Source organism: Bos indicus x Bos taurus, chromosome 19, assembly GCF_003369695.1.
Source record: "Bos indicus x Bos taurus breed Angus x Brahman F1 hybrid chromosome 19, Bos_hybrid_MaternalHap_v2.0, whole genome shotgun sequence".
In the NCBI taxonomy this organism is placed as follows: Eukaryota; Metazoa; Chordata; class Mammalia; order Artiodactyla; family Bovidae; genus Bos; species Bos indicus x Bos taurus.
In genome coordinates, this window is record NC_040094.1 from 35,828,089 (window position 1) to 35,848,109 (window position 20,021).

At 56.1% G+C, this 20,021-nt stretch overlaps 1 protein-coding gene and 1 long non-coding RNA gene across 2 annotated transcripts; one reads left to right on the forward strand and one right to left on the reverse strand.

Moving 5' to 3' along the window:
• Positions 1–2,747: 2,747 nt before the first annotated feature.
• On the forward strand, positions 2,748–5,918 carry LOC113878315. The gene is made up of 3 exons (XM_027519337.1): positions 2,748–2,753; positions 3,054–3,672; positions 4,399–5,918. Exons 1-3 carry the CDS (start codon positions 2,748–2,750, stop codon positions 4,548–4,550), a joined length of 777 nt encoding a protein of 258 aa, XP_027375138.1. The 3' UTR covers positions 4,551–5,918.
• Positions 5,919–13,859: 7,941 nt separating this feature from the next.
• On the reverse strand, positions 13,860–19,818 carry LOC113878089. The gene is made up of 2 exons (XR_003506907.1): positions 14,940–19,818; positions 13,860–14,830 (listed from the first exon to the last, which is right to left on the reverse strand). It is a non-coding gene; the product is annotated as an uncharacterized LOC113878089 (long non-coding RNA).
• Between the last annotated feature and the right edge of the window lie 203 nt (positions 19,819–20,021).

Genomic DNA, 20,021 nt, shown 5'->3' on the forward strand with positions numbered 1-20,021 from the left:
CAAGTGGTCCCTGCCGTCCTGGGGCTGGCGGCCTGGTGGGCAGAGACAGAGCACATGTGAGAAAGACCATTCCCGGGAGCAGTGAGGGCTACTCGGTGAAGTGAGAGGCAGGGGTTGCTTAGCTGGCTGTGAGCGGAAGGAGCCCGCCATGTGGAGCCTCAGGAGCAAGTGCAAAGGCCCTGAGACAGGTGGGACGGGGTTGGGGGGGGAGGCGGACAGGCGGTGGGCAGCAGAAGTCAGAGCCTTGGGGAGGACCAGGGTCTTCAGGGCTACCTGAGCCTAGTGGGGAATTCGGATACAATCCTGGTGCCATTGGCAGAGCCAGGGCAGAGGGATGTTGAATGAATGGGTGAGTGAACCTATTGTGACCCTACAGACCCCCTGGCAGTCCCCACCCCAGGTCTCCACTCACCCAGGTCAGGCAGAAGGTCTCCAGCCCCCATCCAGCCTCTGGGGTCTGTTAGTCCTGTGGGTGAAGGAGGGTCATCAAGGCCTCAGGTTCCCAGGGGACTCGGCCTCCTCACCTGTAGGTAAGAGCACATGGTGGGGAGGGTGCCCTTATGCTGTGGACTGTTCCCCTGTCTGCATGTCCTGTCATCTGATCCTGGCAGCCCCCTGGGGGGCAGACCCATCCCTTTTGTTTACAGGAAGCTGAGGCACACAGCAGTGAGGTCTTCTGTCCAGGGTCTCAAGCTAAGTTCCAGGCAAGACCTGCACCAGAGCCCTTCCCACCAGCTCAGCCACCCACTGCCCAGGGCGAGGGTAGGAGCCGGACAGAATCAGGATCAGACGATGGACACTGCAGTTTTCAGCACAGATTCTGGGGGAGACAGACCCAATTTCTAAGTCTGGTTGCTCTGCGCCCAGCTGGGAGGGTTTGGAAAAAAACAAATTTGCTGAGTGAGTTTCCTCATCTGTAAAATGGAGGCAATAGTAGTACCTACTTCCTGGGGTTTCTGAGGGCTAAAGGAGGTAGGTGTGTGGAGCATCAAGCCTGGAGCCTGGAGGCTGTGAATTCTGTTAGAAGTGCTTTCTGTCACAAGCTGGGGGTGGGGGGGGGGAGGTGTGGGGACGGGGCTTCTGTACGTCCAGGGGCTCCTAGCCCCTGCCCTCCCTGCCCTCACCTGCCCAGGGAGAACCCAGGGAAGGCCTGGCAGTAGGGACCTTGGAGGAAGGTGAGAAGAGGGGTGTCCCGGGGGAGGAGGGGATGGGGCAGTCCGGGCACTAACTGCTGCCATTCTGAGAGCAACCGTCGTGCTCCAGGTGCCTTCTGTGGCTGTTTCCTTGGGCTGCTGTGACAAATGACCACACATGTAGTGGCTTAAGACAACCCTGGTTTATTCTTTACAGCTCTGGAGGGCAGATGTCCAGAATCAGCATCAGCGGGCTGAAAGCAAGGTGTCAGAAGGGATGCACCCTGGAGGTTCCAGGTGGAACATCCCTTGCCTCTTCTTTTTTGTTTAAATTAATTAATGTATTTTAATTGGAGGCTAATTACTTGACAATATTGTAGTGGTTTTTGCCATACATTGACATGAATCAGCCATGGGTGTACATGTGTTCCCCACCCTGAACCCCCCCCCCACCTCCCTCCCCATCTCGTCACTCAGGGTCATCCCAGTGCACAAGCCCTGAGTACCCTGTCTCATGCATCGAACCTGGACTGGCGATATATTTCACATATGATAATATGCATGTTTCAGTGCTATTCTCCCTTGCCTGTTCTGGCTTCTGGAGGCCACCTGCTTGTCCTGCCCCCTCGGTGCCTGCCCTCCAGGAGCCAGAACACACAGGAAGTCATTGCTCCTGTTGCCACGTCTCCTACTTCCTCTCCTGACCTTCTTGTCTCTTCTTACTCGAACTTGTGATTCCAGTGGGCCGTCTGGAAAGTCCAGGAGACTCTTCCATCCTGGATTTAACACATCCTTAATTTAATCACATCTACAAGGACCCTCCAGGGCTTCCCTGGTGGCTCAGTGGGTAAAGAATCTGCCTGCAATGCAGGAGACACAGAAAATGCAGGTTCAATCCCTGGGTCAGGAAGATCCCCTGGAGGAGGGCATGGCCAGCCACTCCAGTATTCTTGCCTGGAGAATCCCACAGACAGAGGAGCCTGGCAGCCTATAGTCCCTGGGGTCCCAAAGAGTCAGACACGAGTGAAGTGGCTTAGCATACACGCATAAGGACCCTCCACCCCAACACCCTTTTTGCCACATAAGTTCCAGGTATTGGGACCCGGATATCTTTGTGAGCCAGTGGTCAGCCTCACACTCCATGCATCCTCTCAATGCTTCCTCATGACAACTCATTTTACAGGTCAAAGAATTGCTCAGAGAGGTAAATCCCTCATCCAAGGTCAATAGCAGGTGAGTTTGTTCACCTCTCCCATGGATGTTAATTGAGTGCCCACTGTGGGTCAGACACTAGGTTAGGTTCTGGGTTGCCATGTAAAAGCCACCTGTGAAACATGCGCTCTGGAGCCCAGTTACGAAGTGTCATGAGCTGAGGAATTCAGCGAAGGCTTAATTGAGGAATTCAGGGAAGGCTTCCTGGAGGACATGACCGGCCAGCTGAGATCTGGAGAGTGTTCCTTAGGTCTCTTCAGAAGGCTGGGTAGCCTAATTTAGAGAGGGGAGGCTTCTGAGCAGGGGAGGGCTCAGACTGCTGTGGGCACCATTAGGGGTCAGTCAGCAGAGCCAGCCCCTGGGGAGATTTCTGCTGAGAAGCTGCTCATCATCCTTCATGGGATGCAGGTGGGAGGTACGACAGGTGTGGACCCAACACAGACACACAGTAAAGACAGTGTTAGTACTAAGGTATTGAACTTGCAGCTCCAAGGTGGGATCCAGGCTGCCAGCTTGTTTTAATTGGAAGGTAGAGCAGTGTCTAAAGATTTGGAATTGAAATAACTTTAATGAGTCTAACCACCACCCACACCCACATTTAAATCACGAACTGCCCCCCAAGGCACTGGATTTGAGAAACAGTCCCCTCTCCCCAGGGGTCTTAAGACTCAGTTCTGCAGTTCTGCTTTGGCCTCCAATTTCCCCTAGGTTTTCTCTTTGGTCAGAAGCAGTGACTCGTCTCGGTGGGGAGAGAGGTCCCCAAGGGCTGGGAGACAGGGAAGGGGGATCCACCTCCAGAGGCCCAGACCCCGAGGGGCTGTCCTGTCAGTGGCCTACCTCCACTTCCATCTCGGCCAGTCGGGTCATCCGTGGTTCAGGAGACCGAGCACAGGGAGGGGCAGCACCTGGCACGGGGCATGCAGAGCCGAGCGCCTGCAGGTGTGTCCAAGGGCCCCACCTGAGCTCAGTGCACAGCTAGCCACCTCCCCGGGGAGGACACGCTCCAGGGCTGCGGCGTGCCTACACTGGCATCGTCTCCACCTGTGCGGGGCGTGCCGCGGGCCGCCCTCGGTGAGGACGGAGCCGGCGTCTACGTGCCAGGCCCTGCGCACTGGGGTCTGCGAGGTCGAGGCTCACCTCCGTTTTGTAGAGGAGAAAACAGAGGCCTGGAGAGAGCAGGAAACCCTCAGTCACAGAGGAGCAAGGTGGAAGGCAGACGGGACTAGCCCAGCGCTGCCCTGCACCCACAACACAGCCTCCCTGAGCCCCTCATTTCTCCAAGGGGCGTGGCCTTGGGCAACTTCGCTCTGGAGCTCCTCCCCACCAGGTGAGTCAGGCCCATGAGGCTCCACCACCCCCATGAGGAAGGCGGGAGGGAGTGAGGCACCCCTCTGTCTGGGGGCTTTGATGGCGAGCAGGGCAGGAGAGACCCTCGGGCCTCCCACCTCCAGCAGAGAGGTGAGGAGGAGGTGACAGCCCTGCTCGTCTCTGCAGGGCCGGGAGGCTCTGCCAGTGCCCAGGACTCCCTGGGCCCCATCACCCGCCCAGTCACTCCCCTACTTAATGCACAGGCACGGAGCCACGCCCATTCCAGACTCCTCTCTGGGAATGACCCAATGTGGGCCCCACCCTCACGGTACCCAGAGTCTGGACTCCTGCTGGGGGCCTCATGAGCCCAAGGTAAAAACGACTTTGACTCCCCTGCCACTGGGAATGAGCATTTCTTAGTAACAGAAGGAAACTGTTTCGTTGGGATTTTATTTTGAAAAAAATGAAGTTGAAGCTATGAAAATACCTACATTTTATCTTCCAGCAAACAAAATTTAGGTTAATTTGCTAATTCTTAGATTAATGTACTAATTCTCAGAATGCAGGAAAGTTCACTGGAGGAGGAATGGTTTTCCCACAGAAATGCCCAGGGGTCTTTCCTTGGCCCTTCGAGCACTAACTACCCAAAGCACCCAGTGCACCCCGTGGCTCTGAGTTCTGTGACATTCAACTCACTCTCTGGAGTACTGTGTTGTCCTTCATGCTGGGTGTTCTCATTCTTCAGATGTTGCTGGTGGAGCCAGAAAGAGCCTCAGCTTGTCAGCGACTGTCTGCGGGATTCCTGAGTTCTCCAGCATCATCTCCCAGCAAGTTCAGAACATTCTACAGCTTCAGCAAGATGTGAAGACTTCCTTTGTCATCAACTTGTATATGTGACTCGGACAGAAAAGATCCTGAGGGCAGAGGCGAGGAGACCTGCTGAGCAGGGCGGATGTTTGAGTGGAACTGAGTTTATAAGTGGCCAGGACAGCAGCAGCAAATGTGGTCGTGTTTTCACAGCTTTTACATCCAATGTGTATAATACTCAGCTGCTGGAGCCCGCTGTCAGAATGAGTTGCATCACCCCAGGACTGATCGCATCTAAGGAACGTCAGGGAAGATAAAGTTCCACCTTGGCTCAGCCACTGTGGATCTCTGTGACAGAACCTTGGTCTTAACTCACACACCTTGTCTCTTGGTGGTAATAACACCTTGATTTCCTGGGAGGAGCATTCCTTCCCACTTTATGCCCACGTGGTTCAGCCGGGGCTGATACTGCCTCTGGGATGCACTGATGCTCCTGTGATGCAGGTTTAACCAATCAGAGTGCTCTGTTTCCCTGGCCACAGTAGCTGGCTCAAGGATGGCCACATGACCCAAGCCTGCTGGCAGTTTTGCAGGGAACATCAAGCCTTGCTAGAACCTCCAGGGGATGTGAAGCTGGATGGCTGCGGGCCTGAGGATAAAGCCAACATGTAGGAGAGCAGTGTGGAAACACATACAGAGACACCAGCTGGGCACCTGGATCCAACTATGCCTGAAGCTTGTGATACACCTGAAGCCAATATAGTTTACCTGTCTGCATAAACAGCCTAAGTTTCTCTTCTGTCACTTGTCTCTGAGAGCACTGAGGCTGCTTTGCCTGGAGAAAGAAAAATTGGGGTGAGGAAGGTAGGGGCTTGATGTCTTCAAAGACCTGAAGGGCTTCCCTGGCTGGCTGTACGTATATGCACACTGATTTCCAGTGGGAGGAAGGACTCTTCATGAGGCAGGACCTTCCCACAGTGAGAACTGTTCAAAGAGGGCTGTGCACTGGCTCAGGAGGGAGGGAGCCCCCCTCCTCAGGGCTGGGCAGACAAGGAGCATGTGGTGAAAGGGGCTTAGGTTGGCTGCAAGGACCATGGTCCTGTCATCGGATGAGTATGGCCTGGGACCTCAGACCCGCTTTAGTGGACAGCTGGGGAGCATCAGTGACTCCCGTGCTAAACTGTAAAAATGTTTAGGATCGTCAAGAAGGTCCAAGAAGTGTTCAGTGATCACCGCAGCATCCACCATTGTCAGCTCGAGAAATAAAACCTCACCAATGCAGCTGAGCTCCTGGTCACGGAGCCGCCTCTGGCTGGAAACTCTCACTGCATGTGCACCATCCTAAGGGTGATGGAGCCCACAGGTCTTTCCTAAACAGTGAGAATTGTCCTACTTTCAGGCTCTGCAGATTTTTCGTTTATTAACAGTGGTGAAAATAAAAGTGCTTGTTGTTATTGTTCAGTCGCTAAATCTTATCCAATTCTTTGCAATCCCATGACTGCCGCACACCAGGCTTCCCTGTCCTTCACCATCTCCCAGTTTGCTCAGATTCACATCCACTGAATCACTGATGCGATCTGACCATCTCGTCCTCTGCTGCCCTGTTCTCCATTTCCCTTCAGTCTTTCCCAGCATCAGGGTTTTTGTGCTTAGCTGCTAATAGAACATGTATTTTTCCTTTCTTCCTTCCTTCTTCCACCTTCTCTCCCTCCCTTCTTTTTTTAAGGATGGTTTTATTTATTTATTTAATATTGGCTGCACTGGGTCTTCATTGAGGCATGCAGGCTTCTCTAGTTGTGGTGTGTGGGCGTCTCTCATTGCAGAGCCTGGGCTCTAGAGTGCACAGGCTCAGTAGCTGCAGTGCTCAGGCCTAGTTGCCCTGTGGCATGTGGGATCTTCGTTCCTCAACCAGGGATCGAACCCATTTCTCTGCGCTGAAAGGCAGACTCTTAACCACTGGACCACCAAGGAGTCCTTTCTTTCTTCCTCCCTCTCTCCCTTCCTCCTTTCTTTCTGGTAATAAAAAACTATTACAAAAGCAGTCCTCAAACCCTTTTTTTTATCTAGTTTGCATAAAAGCTATTCCACCCCCCAGGCCCTGGCCCCCTTGCACCCCTGCTCCGTGTCTGGGCTCCGTCTCGCCTCCCCACCCCTCTGCACGGTGTGGACAATCAGTGTAAGGGCTGTGAGGACTGAGACTGAGATGAGCTCCCCCCGACCCCTTGGCACGTCCCCGGGCGTGTGCGTGGTGTGGGCTCGGCTCTGGCATTAGAGGTAATGACGGTCATCTGGGCAAGTTGCCCCAAGCTCCCCCGAGCCCTCCCTGCTCACCCGCCTCATCCAGGTGGTCGTGAAATCCTGTCAGTTCCACCCTCTGCTCACCCCGGGCTCACAGCCTCTGTAACTTCTGTCCTGTTTCAACACCCCGTCCACCCTCCTTGCAGTGGCCTTGTTCCTTCCGCTGTGTCCGTCTCTGGCTTGCAAGGCCCCCCGCACCCCAGGGCTGACCTGTTCACATCCTACCCTGCTCGTCCCTCCTGGATGCCTTACAGGTCCCTCCATGGCCTTGTCTCCCTATTTTCCGAGCGTTCCCCCTGCTGTTACCTCTGCCAGAGACGCCCTTCCCTCTTTGTCCTTTCTGGCTGCTCCCTCCGCACCCTTCCAGGCTCAGATCAAGAGTGGACTCCTCCAGGAAGCCTCCAGACCCCCGCCAGCCCCCTCGGTTGTCCTGTGACCTTCCTGGTGATCAGTACCCTTTGCGAGTCTCTCTGGCTCCAGGTGGTGAGTTACTGGAGAGCAAGACTGCTGTCCTCCTTAGGGCTGGGCAGACCATTTTTTGCACAATCCTTTTAAAAACAATACTTCTTGCTTTTTTAAGCTCTTTGCACCCACCAGCTCATGCAAGCCTCCCAGGAGCACAGGGAGGGTGGAGGAATGTGTCGGTTCACGTAAATTCAGGGGCACCGGGTGGGTATGTGCCTCCCCCGTGGCTGGTGTGACCTGTGGCCACTGACCTGCCGCCCTAGGACTGCATAGATTGGCTCCTGCGGTCCTGGAGGTCAGCAGTCCAGCTCAGCACCACCAGGCTGATGTCAGGGTGCCAGCTCCTGCAGCTCCAGGGGACGGCCATGTCTCCCATCAGGGTCTGGGACCGCCTGCCTCCCTCACTCGTGCCCCCACTCCCACCTCCCTACCTCCGTCATCATCCCTCCTCCTGCCTATGTCAGTCCTCCCCAGCTTCTTTCTGAAAGGACACTTGTGATGACATTCAAGGCCCACCCAGCTAAGGCAGGACCCTCCCGCATCTGAGGACCTTTCCTTGGTCACACCTGCAGGGCCCCTTCTGCCCTCTGCCATCACACGCACAGGTTCAGGCCTGGAGTGTGGGTATCTTTGGGGCCATTATCCAGCAGCCACAGGAACGCCCCTGCGCAGCAGAGCTGAGACACCCCTTCACCCCCAAGTCTGGTTCTCACCTCCCGTCCTGAAGGTTTGCGGCCTGGCTGACCACACTGGGCTGGGCAGTCCAGAAAGAAGGAGGAAGTAAGCCCCCAGCCTGCAGGTAGGGAGAAAACCCACACAGCCCTGTGGGTGGAGCAGGGGCACCAGTTACATGGACCTGGTGGGGCATCACTCTCCAGGGCAGGCCATACAGAGGTGGCGACCAGGTAGCCTTCACAGAGGGTGGGACACACCTGTCCCTCCCACCTCCTCCCGCTCCACACCTGGTGGTCAGCAGGTGCTGGACGATGGTCCTTCCAGAGGATGCACTGTTTAGAACATGTCGGGCAGAGGGCCGGACGGTTTCCCCTGTCTTCCACTTAGATCTCACAACTATGATCTCTCATGTACCCATTCTATGGGCATGCAGATTGAGGCCTGTCTGCTGTGGTTGGTGTTTCTTGACCAAGCCTGTGCTCCCTGCCTTACATGTCCAGGCTCCGGGGTGCCCACATTACCCTGTAGGGACACACTGTCCCCCGTCTCATCGTGCAGAGGGGAAACTGAGCTTAGTGATCAGAGAAGTATCACAGACATGGAGGCCAGTGCCTGGCAGGGGGATGGGGCCAAGCTGCCTCAAGAGCTGCACTTTGGCATGGAAGCAGAGGGCCCCAAGGTCCAGGGTGGCTGGACCCGAGGGCCCGAGGGCCACTCCCTCTCAGGCCCACAGAAGGGCAATGCTGCAGCCACCAGGCTGTGTGTGTGCAGCCGCCAGGCAGCAGGGCCAGCTCCGTGGGAAGGGAACAGGGGACTGGGGGCGCCAGGGGAGGAAGTGGAAGAGGGGGCGGGGATGGGGGAAGGGAGTGGGAAGTGAGGGGATGGGGGGGCCAGGAGGGTCGCCATAGTAACGGAGCCAGCTCTGCTCTCAGGCCGGCCTGCCCCTGGGGAAGAAGATAAAACGTTTTCTATCGATTTCTGTCTGGAAAGTCATTGGTGATAAGCTCTTCCGGTGGAGACTGGAGGCCCAGCTGCTGGGAGCATGCAGGGCGGAGGCACAACCTGGTCGCTTGGGTGGGGAGGTGACCAAGCCAGCAGGGCGAGCTGGGCGGGGAGCCACCTGCTGGGCCCCAGTCTCCCCTCCCGCCTGGGTGGCCTGCCTCCCCTCTCCGGCTGTGGTGGGAGGGGAGGGGCCAGGGCCTCGTTGCGTGATGGACTGTGGAGCTGTCCACCTGTGCCGTCTCTGGGACTGTCAGCCTGTGTCTGCGGCTTCTTGCGCTCCACCGAGGTCATCCTGGAGGAGGCGGCTGGCTGCCCCCTGGCGTCGGACCAGAGGCCACAGGACCTCGACACCCTGATGCTTGCTGAGGGCTCTGGAAGAGGGGGAAGCCCCCAGTGCAGGGCCGAGCCCATTCACGTGTGTGCGTGTGTGTGCACATGCTGGGGTGTGGGGCACAGGTGTGTAGCACTCCCGTGCAGAGCAGGTGTGTACACCTGGCACAGACCTGGAGGGAAACCCAGGTGTGCCAGAAACAGCCTGCTTCCTTCCTGTCCTTAAACCGACTTCAGTCTTGTGCTGAGACTGCCTCTGGCTGCCTGGCAGGAAACTGGATCTCAGCAGGTGTCCCCTCCAGGGAGGAGAAGGTGTCGAGGCCACTCTGAGTGTGGCCACCTTGCCTGGCAGAGCTGCAGGCCAGCACAGGTGACCACCTCTTCCTGGCTGGCAGAGACACCAGCAAAATGGCCCGGGGAACAAAATGCCCAGCGGCCTGCCTGGGGAAGTGGGGGAGGGGTTGGTAACGTGCAGACAGAACTAGGAGGAGAACCTGAGTCTGATGTCTGGAGCCCTGGAAGCTGCTGCTCAGAGTGGTGTCAGCAGCCACTAATTAAAGGAAATAAAAAATGTTTTCTGTGGTTCCCAGTCACAACAGCCACAGCTCAGGTTTACACTACTGCTGTCCAGCACAACACAAGAGCCACACTCATGAATGGCGTGACCTGCCCATTCTACAGATGGGAAAGTTGAGACCAGACACAGCTCCCAGCCACTGGGACCTTCAGCTCCCCAAGGCTCCATCTGAAGTGTCCCCAGGGCGGCCTGGCAGAGTGGCCCTGGGCACCCCTAGAGGGACGTGGGCTTTGGGACAGTGATCCTGCCCCTGTGGGAGGTGGACACCTGACTCTGGCTGGCTGAGTGGCCCTGAGGCTCCAGCCTTGCCTCAGGCTTGGCACCTCACTTCTCGTTGGCTCAGTTTCCCTTCCAGGTGATGGAGACTGTGACAGCCTCCCAAGGCTGCTGTGAAATTTCCATAGGTTTATATGTGTGAAGTGCTCGGGACAGAGCCTGGGGCACAGTCAACACCAGTCCACCACATGACATTTCAGAGTTGCTGTCCTTCCCGCACAGAGAAACGCCTTGTGCTGTGTCCACGTGGCCACGGGTACCTGGGCTTCTCTCCCAGAGGCCAGGCTGGGACTCTCTGGGACTCAAACCCCTATCCTGTCCGTGCTTTAGCATTCACTTGACAAATGTTTGCTGAGTTTGCTCTTGGGAGTGCTAAGTTTGTATGATATAAATCTGGAGCTCTAAGGACCACCCAGACCAGGGAAAGCTGATCTGAGAATAAAGTAAGCAGCAGAGAGGGAAACCCAGGAGGCTCCCTGAAGTTGGAGAGCTGGATCCAGCTATTCCTGAAGCTGGTTTCTTTCCAGTTATGCTCACCAAATAATTTTTTTTTTTTTTGTCATCTTGCAACTCAAAGACTAATGAGAGGCCATCTCATCCAACCCCTTGCCCCCAGTGCCTGATCCTTTTCCATAGCAACTCTGAAAACTTCTGTTTGAACGCCACTTATAATGGGGATCTCACTAGCTTGCAAAGGGTGGCCAGGCTGCTTGCTGCTGGAGAATCCGTGCTGGTTGAGATGAGGCCCAAGGCAGTGGTCCAGTTTTCAGCCCGGCTGACTAGCTGCTGTGTGACCCTGAGCAAGAGACTTTCCACCTCTGAGCCTCAGCTCATCACCTGTGGCATGGGCTCCCTGGCAGTGCTCATCTGGAGGACAGTGAGGAGTCAGGGAGAGCACACATGTGAAGTGCTGGGTCCATGCTGCGCCTGGCACAGATCCTGGGGAGTGGGCGTCTTGCCCTGGAAGCGGATGAACAAGTATAGGTTCCACACATCTGAGAGGCCATCTTGTCCCCAGGAAGGGCTGGCACCAGAGCTCTGTGGAGAGCCTGGGACCATTGCCACAGCCCTGACACGCACTGCTCAAGTCCTTCCTGGCCGCTGTTCACACCCAAGCTGGCACTATCTGTTGTCATGGTGATGGAAGCCCATGCGGTCCTGGGCTGTCAGTCACCCTGGCCTGTGCTTGGGGGGCAGGCATGCGTGGTTTGTGTGCGCATGTGTACGAGTGTGTGAACAGAATGTCTGCCTGAGGCTGTGAGTGTGTACCCATCATGACATGTGGGCAGCAGGCATGCAGTGTGTGTTTCTGGGTCCCTGGCCGGAGGCGGTGTGGACAAGTGGCAGCTCAGGTGTCTGATCGCGGCCGTTGTGGTCACCCCTCCCCTTCTGAGCCACAGTTTCCTCTGCGAACATAGCACATTGTGAAAGGCAATCTCACCCGCTATTTCACATATTCATTCAGCATGTGTGTATTGAGGGCTGACTCTGCATCAGGCCCTGGGGACTCAGCAATCCCAGGTCCTCTCCTGGGCATCTTCAGTCCAAGGAGAGGTGGACAGACCAAGTCAGCTAACGAGTGCTCAGTGCGATGGGGGTGATGCGGGCAGGGTTTCCAGCAGTGGCCCGAGGAAGGAGGGACAGGCACGCAGAGGGAACGGCAAGTGCAAAGGCCCTGAGGCAGGGCTGCTGTACTGGAGCATCGTGGGCTCCAGTCTGAGGGGCTGTCAGGTCACAGGTGGTGATGGGAGCGGGGAGAGCGACCAGCGCTGTCCACAGGACTGGGCAGGCCAGGGCTTGGATGCCAGGCCGGGAGAAGGGGTTTAGTCAAGGCTAAAGAAGCCTGGACAGGTCTTCATGTTGGAAAGGCCCAGTGAGCCTGGGGGCTGGTATGGAAGATGAATGGCAAGGAGGGGTGGGCAAGAGGTCAGTGACAAAAGGTGTTGGTGGCAGACTGCTCAGGGTGACTCTGCTCTGACCCCTCTGCACTCTCTGTTCTCCTAGATGAAGTCAGAACCCTCCCAACTCGGTGAGAAGACAAATAACCCAGCTGAGATGAGCAAAGGTCTGAGTAGATGGCTTCCCAAAAAAGAGGTTCAGTGGGAACCATGCCTACCACAGCTGCCAACACGGCCACGAGGGAAAACGGGTAACACCAAGTTCCGGTGAGGATCCAGGGCTCGGATGGCGGGGGCGCTCACACGTGGCTGCGGGAACGTGAAATGTGCAGTCACTCTGGAGAACAGTCTGGCAGCTCCTTATACAGTTAAATATACACTCCCCATACGATCCAGCCTTTCCGCTCCTAGGTGTTTACCCGAGAGAAATGAAAACATATGTCCGCACATATGCTTGTGGCAGTTTTACTCATAATTGCCCCAAACTGAAAACAACCCAAATGTTCGTCAACTGGTGAACGGACGTGCCAAACGTGACACATCCATACAATGAAATATTATTCAGCAATAAAAAGGAATGAACTGTGATGCAGACAGAGCTGTCTGTGAGCCTGGAACACACTATGCCGGGTGGAAGGAGCCAGATCTTGAGGCTGGAGACGGTGTGATTCTATTCACATGACGTTCTGGGAGCATGGAGATGGCAGGGACAGAGAACAAAACAGGGCCTGGGCGTGGGGGAAGGCCAACTTTTAATGCAGGAGACCCAGGTTCCATCCCTGGGTTGGGAAGATCCCCCAGAGGAGGGCATGGCAACCCACTCCAGTATTCTTGGCTGGAGAATCCCCATGGTCAGAGCCTGGCGGGCTACAGTCCATGGGGCTGCAGAGTCAGACCCAACTGAGCAGCTAAGCACAGCACACAACATAGATGCATGCACTAAAAACCGGTGAATTTAGCTGTATGTCATTACACTGTACAGATCTGGTCACAAAGGCTGATGCTGACCACTTCCTACCATTTGCTAGAGCCAGGAGGAGGTCCGGAGACACAAGCTTGGCCGCCGGGGCCTCAATCTGGCTCCGCAAGCAGAGCCATTTCTCAGTAAATGTTTGATCAACTGCTTAGGAAATGATTCCCTCCTCAAACTGAGGGTCCTTGCTCTCAACGCCTGAGGATCAGCTGATCAACCGATCAGACAAGTTGGGTGTGCCGAGAAGTTGTGTGTGTGTTGTCTGTGTGTGTGTGTGAGTGCACGAGTGTGCATGAGGCAGTGTTCCATGTGGACTTGCAGACTGTGGCGTGTGGCCATCACAGGGGATCTGGCTCACTCCCAGCACCAGGCAAGGTGGCATGGACACCCCACTTGCTTTGATGTCAGGGTGGCAGGAGACTGGCTCTGGTCAATGAAACGTGAACAGAAGTGAGGACACCACCTTCAGGAAGCAGCTTCAAGAACAGGATTGCAGTTCCCTTTTCCCTCTGCCCAGAGCCTCCCATCCTCACCAGGACAGAGTCCCATCAGCCTGGGCCCCGGGGTGACTCTGATGAGGGGTGTCTCCCAGCCCCTCGGGTCAGATGTGCAGCCTGAGCGAGAAGTCATCTCCTTTTCCTCCTTTCTGCCTATCTCATCCTCTTGACAGTGCCTTTCACAGAGCAGAGGTTTTAAATTTCAGTGAGGCCCAGCTCATCGATTCTTTCTCTGATTGACCATGACTTGGTGATGTATTTAAAAAGTCATTGCTCAGGACTTCCCAAGCAGTCCAGTGGTTAAGATTCCATGCTTTCATTGCAAGAGGTGAGGGTTCGATCCCTGGTCGGGAAACGAAGATCCTACATGCCTCCCAGTGCAGCAAAAAAAAAAAAAAAAGTCATTGCTCAGTCTTTGTTCTTTTAAGGCTTAAAAGTCACTGAGATCTCGGGGCTGCCTGCTATCACAGCACAGCCTCACCTGTCCTAACTAACACAGCAATTAGAACTGAATTGTCAAATTGTCACCTGGCTTACAGAGTCAGGCTGCAGAATGGACTGTCCAGCTCTGCTCTGACCCGGACAGTGGGGAACCAGGGACCCTCTTGCCACTACAGCAGCCCCCCAACACTCACAAGCCTGGACCCTGGAGACTGGGTGGCAGCAGCGGCAGCAGCAAATGCCCCTACCCTAAGGCAGGAAGGAGCCTCTTCCTCACTCTCCTTCCTGGTCTCGGGGCTCAGTGCATTGTATGGTCGGGGCAATTTCTAATCTGGAACCTAGCTGCATGGGATCAGGAGCAGGGAGGTGGAGAAGGAGGCAGGAACGGTGCCAAGGGCCCCTTGACTCTGGCCCACTGTGGGGGTGGGGAGGAGGGTAGCGCTACCAACAGAAGAGGCAGAGAATGAGGCTGGGGGTGACTGGTGGGAGGGAAGAACAGCCTGAGTGGGCAGGGGGCAAAAGCAAGAGGGAGTCAAGAGGAAGGGCCGGCTGAGGGTTGGCTCTGGAGAGGGAGGCTCTGGGGAGAGGTGGGGGGTTGGGAGATGATCCTGGCTGTGGAGGTTCAGCAGTGCCCACTCCCCCAAATTCATGTTCCCCTGGTCCCCCAGATGTGACCTCCTGTGGAAACAGGGTCTTTGCAGCTGTAATCAGGTAAGGATCTCAAGGTGAAATTGCCGTGGATTTAGGCGTGAATCCAATGACTGGGGGCCTCAGAAGGGGAAGAGGGGACACAGAGACACTTGGAAGGCCATGGTCACTGTCACTCCCGGTCACAGTCAGTCAGCGACCGCAGGGAACAGGGGCTGCCTGCCTGCATGACAGGGCTGAGGGACACTGAAGACTTCTCCCAGCATCCTGGCTTCCGGGCCTGGGGATTCCTGAAAGGGAACAGAACCAAGTCCAGACTGAGGGTTAAGGGCTACCACACGAGCCCAGCAGTCCCAGAGATGCTGTGTCCACTTGCTGGCTATTTACAGGTTTGCTGACCTGCCTGTGACTGATTCTCCATGCCGGGCCTCTGGGAGTGAAAGCGGGCAGGACCCCGGGCATCACTGGGCTGGCCAGGGAAAGAAGGCACGTGGCTGCCTCTGTATCTCCTCAGTGACAAGCCTGCTGGTCGTCAGCACTGAGGTGGGGAGAGGGCTGCATGGGGCCCACTGGTCAGAGGCACCCCGAGCTTGAAGGGCCTACCCAGACTGGGACCTTGGGTGGTGTCCGCGAGGGGCAGAACCCCAGGAAGCCTCGTCAGGAAGAAGGTAAAGAGGAACCAACCAGACAGTGTTGGTGACCAGGGCGAGGCAAAGTCACGGGAACCGTTCCCCACGCCCGCCACCGCCACCCGGCGGCCAGTGCCGAGCATGCTCCAGCTGTCCACCAGGTGGCGCTGCAACCCTGGCAATGACTCCCTCAGTTTCCAAAGCGCTGCTGACGCCCGGGTTCCATATGCAGCCCTCATGTCTGCTCTCCCAAGCCGAGCTCACCTTCTAGCGGAGAAGGCTTGGCAACCAGCCCAGGGTGAGCCACCAGGAGGCTGCAGAGTCGGGAAATGGGCCCGCCCGCCTGGACGCTGAACTTTGGCGCTGCCTGGGGCTCAGGATCTGATGCTGAACGCCTGGCCAGCATACCCCGCCGGCCTCAGCTTGCTCCCAGCGTTTCTGGGGGCGGCGGCCACCTCCCACAGAAGTCACTGCTCTGGAGCCCTCATCTTGGAGTCTGCCTCCAAGGACACCCAGCCTGAGCCCCATGTGGGCCAGGGCAATTGCATCGTGGCCCGGTGGGGGTAGGGAATGGGTAGGGGGTCTGCAGCAGCTGCAGGACAAGCACTTGGTGTTGATCTGGGGACAGAGGTGGACACGGCCCGAGGGCTCACCTGCCCGGGGCAGTCTCTAGTCACGGCCAAGGGGGCCGATGGTGGTAGTGCAAGGACCCTAGGGTGTGATCCTCTCGGCACCTCATGGCATTGCCCAGTTCTCCTGCCTGTGAGATAGCCAGGGCTGCCCCTCTGCCTCCTGCAAACCTGGCCCCCAGATCCTCACTTGGACCACCCCCAGGTGTGAGTGAGCAGATATGCTTACCTTCTAGTCGATACACATCCCACAGAAAGGACCTGAGAGTGGACGGCACACCTCCCAGTGAGCACTGTGCGTGTCCTCCTCCTCCCAGCCATAAAGGTGTGTTTAAACACTTCTTTTGTTTCTGTGAGGTCAGCCCAGAGCTGGAGCTTGTCGTCGTGGTGGTTTGGAGGGGTCAGCTGTGGCGTGGGTGATAACAGCACAGCGATGGGTGGGAACGAACTGGTCAGGTTCATAAACCAGCCGCTGGGTGTTGTGCTCACATGTCACCTGGACCACCATCTCAACAATCACACAAGGAGGGAACTCCTATCACCACTGGATCGATGCGGAAACCAAGGCTTAGGGGGATTTGCTCTGGTCACACAGCTCAAGGGCTCACTTCCTGCCAGCTTTGTTCTGAGAAGTTTACCTGTGTTGATATTAATACACAGTTTTCCCAGTGAGCCTAGGAGGTAGGTGGTGCTATCATCCCATTTTACAGATGAGGATACCGAGGCACAGGGCTCACGTACAGCCAGGGAACAACAAGCTGGGGGACCACAGAGCTCACATCTTCACCCCGACAGCCTTGGTGTCCTGTCTGTGGATCAGGGAGACGACAGAGCTTCCTGAGCTGGCTGAAGGGCCCAGTGAGGCCCTGGTGCCTGGATGAGCCTAGGTCAGCACCTGGCACACAGTAGGTGCCCTGCCCCCAGCCGCTGTCGTTACCCTGGCCTCATCCCCAACCCCTCTCTCTGCTTCCCATATTTGTCTAAATGTTGTCTGCCTGGAAGCATGTCCTCCCGCCTCTGGCTATTTTTAGGTCCGTTTCTTTAGAATTCTGGATTCTACATGTAAGTCCCACAGTTATTTGTCAGGAGATGTGACAGCTGCTCAGATGGAGTAACTGGGAATGCTGTGATTATTCTGCAGAATCCACTGCCCCAGCCTTTGCTGGGCAGTGACTCACGGACCATCCTTCTGTCTCCCGGGGACACAGTGCAGCTTCACCGAGTGACTGGGTGATTGCTGGAAGAGGCCTCCTGGACAGGTGTCGAGGATACACTCAAGTCTTCCTGGGAAGATGCACAGGACGGAGCTGCAGGCGGACGGGGGAGGGTAGGCAAAGAAGCCATGGACTCTCCTCTGGCTTACCCCCACAGAGCCTCAGGCCTGGGAGGAGCAAGCGTGAGGGAGAAGCGGACTTCTTAGTAGCAGCCCCAACTATAGGGCTGGAGACTGAGGCGGACACCGTTGGTCTCATTCCTAACACCTATTCCTTTTGTGCTCACAAAAAACCTTGATTAGTTTTTGATAGAGTGCTCTAAGCCAGTCATGACCATTTTGTCATCAAATTTCCCAGTTTTTCATGCTGGTCGTATGACCCAGTTCTGGCCCATCAGTCCTAAAGTGACAGTATGCTGGAGACATTTCTGGGAAAGCATTTGCTTACCTGATGAAAAGAGGTGCAGCTACCGCAGCCCTTGACCTTTCCTTTACCTTTGGCTTGCCTGGAACCCAAGTGTGATGACTAGAGTTATGGCAGCCATCTTGTGACTGTGAGGTCAAAGCATAAGGCTGAGAGGTCAACTGTATTAGGGATAGTGGAGTCAAGATTCCTATGCTAGCAACTTCCTGTTTCTAGTTGTGGGGATAAAAGAACTTCCTATCCATTTGTTTGCTTCTGTTGGTTGTAATTTTGTATTTTGCAATTAAATGTGTTCCTCCTGATACAGACATGAAGGCCAGGTGGGCAGCTCTGAGGCCCATCTGTGCTCAGAGGTCCACAAACAGCTCCTGGGATGACCCTGGGCTAAGGCCTCTGCTGGACTTTGGTGAGGTGGAGTGATTCAGACCCACCCAGACTCACCCCTCAGGGTGTCATGGGCCACCAAAAGAGACAAGTTGTGTAACTGATCTGAACTGTTCCCAGTTTTCAGGGGCAGGAAATCCCTTTTCTTTTGGAAATCAGATTTAACTCTACCTTTGTGCTCACGTGCCAGTGTTGGAAGACCTGCCCAAGAGTGTGATGGGGGTGGGGTTCTCAGGGTCAAAGCGGGGCCCTAAAGCTTCAGCTGAAAAAGCCCAGGGACCTGGCCCTGCACACGAGGCCTGTGCAGATCCAGTGAATGTCTGGTCCGGGTCTGGGCCTGGTTTACACCAGCATCTCAGGGGCTCCCTGCATGGATGGGAGTGGAGGGCAGGAAGCCGCACAGGGTTGCCCTGGGTGGGCCTGCACGGGCCAGACAGAAGGCAAGTGGGGTACCATCTCCTCTTTCTCCTCTGCTGGGAGGCGATCACGTGCCCCCGCCCCTGTGCCCCTGTGCCCTGGATGCACCTGCATCTCCCAGTGAGTGTCCACAGGACCCAGGACTGCCCTCGCCCTACCCACACCTGGACAGACATCTGCCCGCGTTGGAAACTTCCTCGACCCCCTGGCTCTGGGCCCGGACCTCGCGTTGTAGGAGGCTGAGCAGCGTCCAGCCTCGGTGTCCATGCCACACCTCCCAGCTGTGGCAACCACGGACGTCTCCAGACTGTGCCCAGTGTCCCCTGACTGAGAGACCTGGACTTGCAGAGGGTGGAACTTTGGAGAGAGAAGGCAGCTGCCTCCTCCCCCTGGTGGGGGTGCAATGCGGGGGGTCAGGGCTGGGGTACTCTCCCTGCGCCTACAACAGGAGTAGGAACACCAGGATGGCAGTTCATTTCCCAGAAAGTCATAGATAACACAGTAACTGAATGAGATCAGCATTGCGATGGGGTCTCCAAAGGGCTGGAGGTGTCGCAAAGGCAGGGCCAAGGGCTCAGCTCCCGGGGACTTCACTTAGGTCTGAAGGCTGGGGAGTTTGGGGGGAGGGGGGACTTGGTGGGTTTGCAGGGACAGCAGGTGCATTCTGGGAGCTGGAGGTGATTTGGTGTGGGTGGAGCCAGCATGCGTACTGGGGAGCCACCCCTCCAGGAAGCCCCCTGCTCCCTGGGTCTGGTCTCCTCCTCTCTGTCCCCGCTGTCTCCTCCAGGTCCACCCTGTGAAGCCTGCTTACCCTCAAAGCCTGGTCCTTTGTCCACTGTGTCCTAGGCCCTCGCATACAGTAGGTGCTCAGAAAACTGAATGAACGAGTGAATGAACCAGTGAATGAAGGACGCCACTCATGGCGGGTCGCCTGTGCCACCCTGTGAGGCCTGGGTTTCTGTCTGAGTGGTCGGGAGCCACTGCAGGGCTCTGAACAAGGGCCACCTGCTGTCGGCGGAGGATGCTTTGGAAATGGGGGAGGGAGGCTGGGAGGCCAGCCACTTCCATTGTGCAGGTGGGAGGTGATGAGACCTGAGCCCCAGAGGAAGTTTCACGAGGTGAGGACTGATTCCTTGTGGTGGTGTTGGCAGGGGGTGGGGGGGGTGGGTGAGGAGCAGAGGTCGCTGGGTGGGGGACCAGGGAGTAGAGAGGGCTGGGGGTGAGGTGCTGGAAGATACCACTCTACCCAAGGTGAGGAGCTCGGCAGGTGGAAGGAGTCTGGAAGAGAAATCTAATGAGAAATGGAAAATCAGGAGTCAGTCATGTGCAGTGACTGGCAGAAAAAAGCACGTATATAATTCTATTTTAAGAGATACTGTAGCTATTTCTGTGTTCACAGGAAGCGGCAGTGGCACTGATGCTTAGAGGAAGGGCAGCTCTTGGCTGGGAAACACTTTCAAGAGCCCCGGATTGGGTGGAAGACCTTGGGTTTTCCTGGAAGCAACCTCCCAGGGGAAGGACTGATGCTGGAGCTGAAACTCCAATACTTTGGCCACCTGATGCGAAGAACTGACTCATTGGAAAAGACTCTGATTCTGGAAAAGTTTGCAGGCAGGAGGACAAAAGGATGACAGAGGATGAGATGGTTGGATAGCATCACCGACTCGATGGACATGAGTTTGAGCAAGCTCCAAGAGTTGGTGATGGGCAGGAAAGCCTGGTGTGTTGCAGTCCATGGGGTCGCAAAGAGTTGGACACAACTGAATGACTGAACTGAACTGAACT

Bases quoted from the DNA above. Each gene is read 5' to 3' on its own strand.
- LOC113878315 (XM_027519337.1), top strand. The intron at 3,673-4,398 runs GTGAGTCAGGCC...CTCATTCTTCAG, and splicing joins CTGGAGCTCCTCCCCACCAG to ATGTTGCTGGTGGAGCCAGA.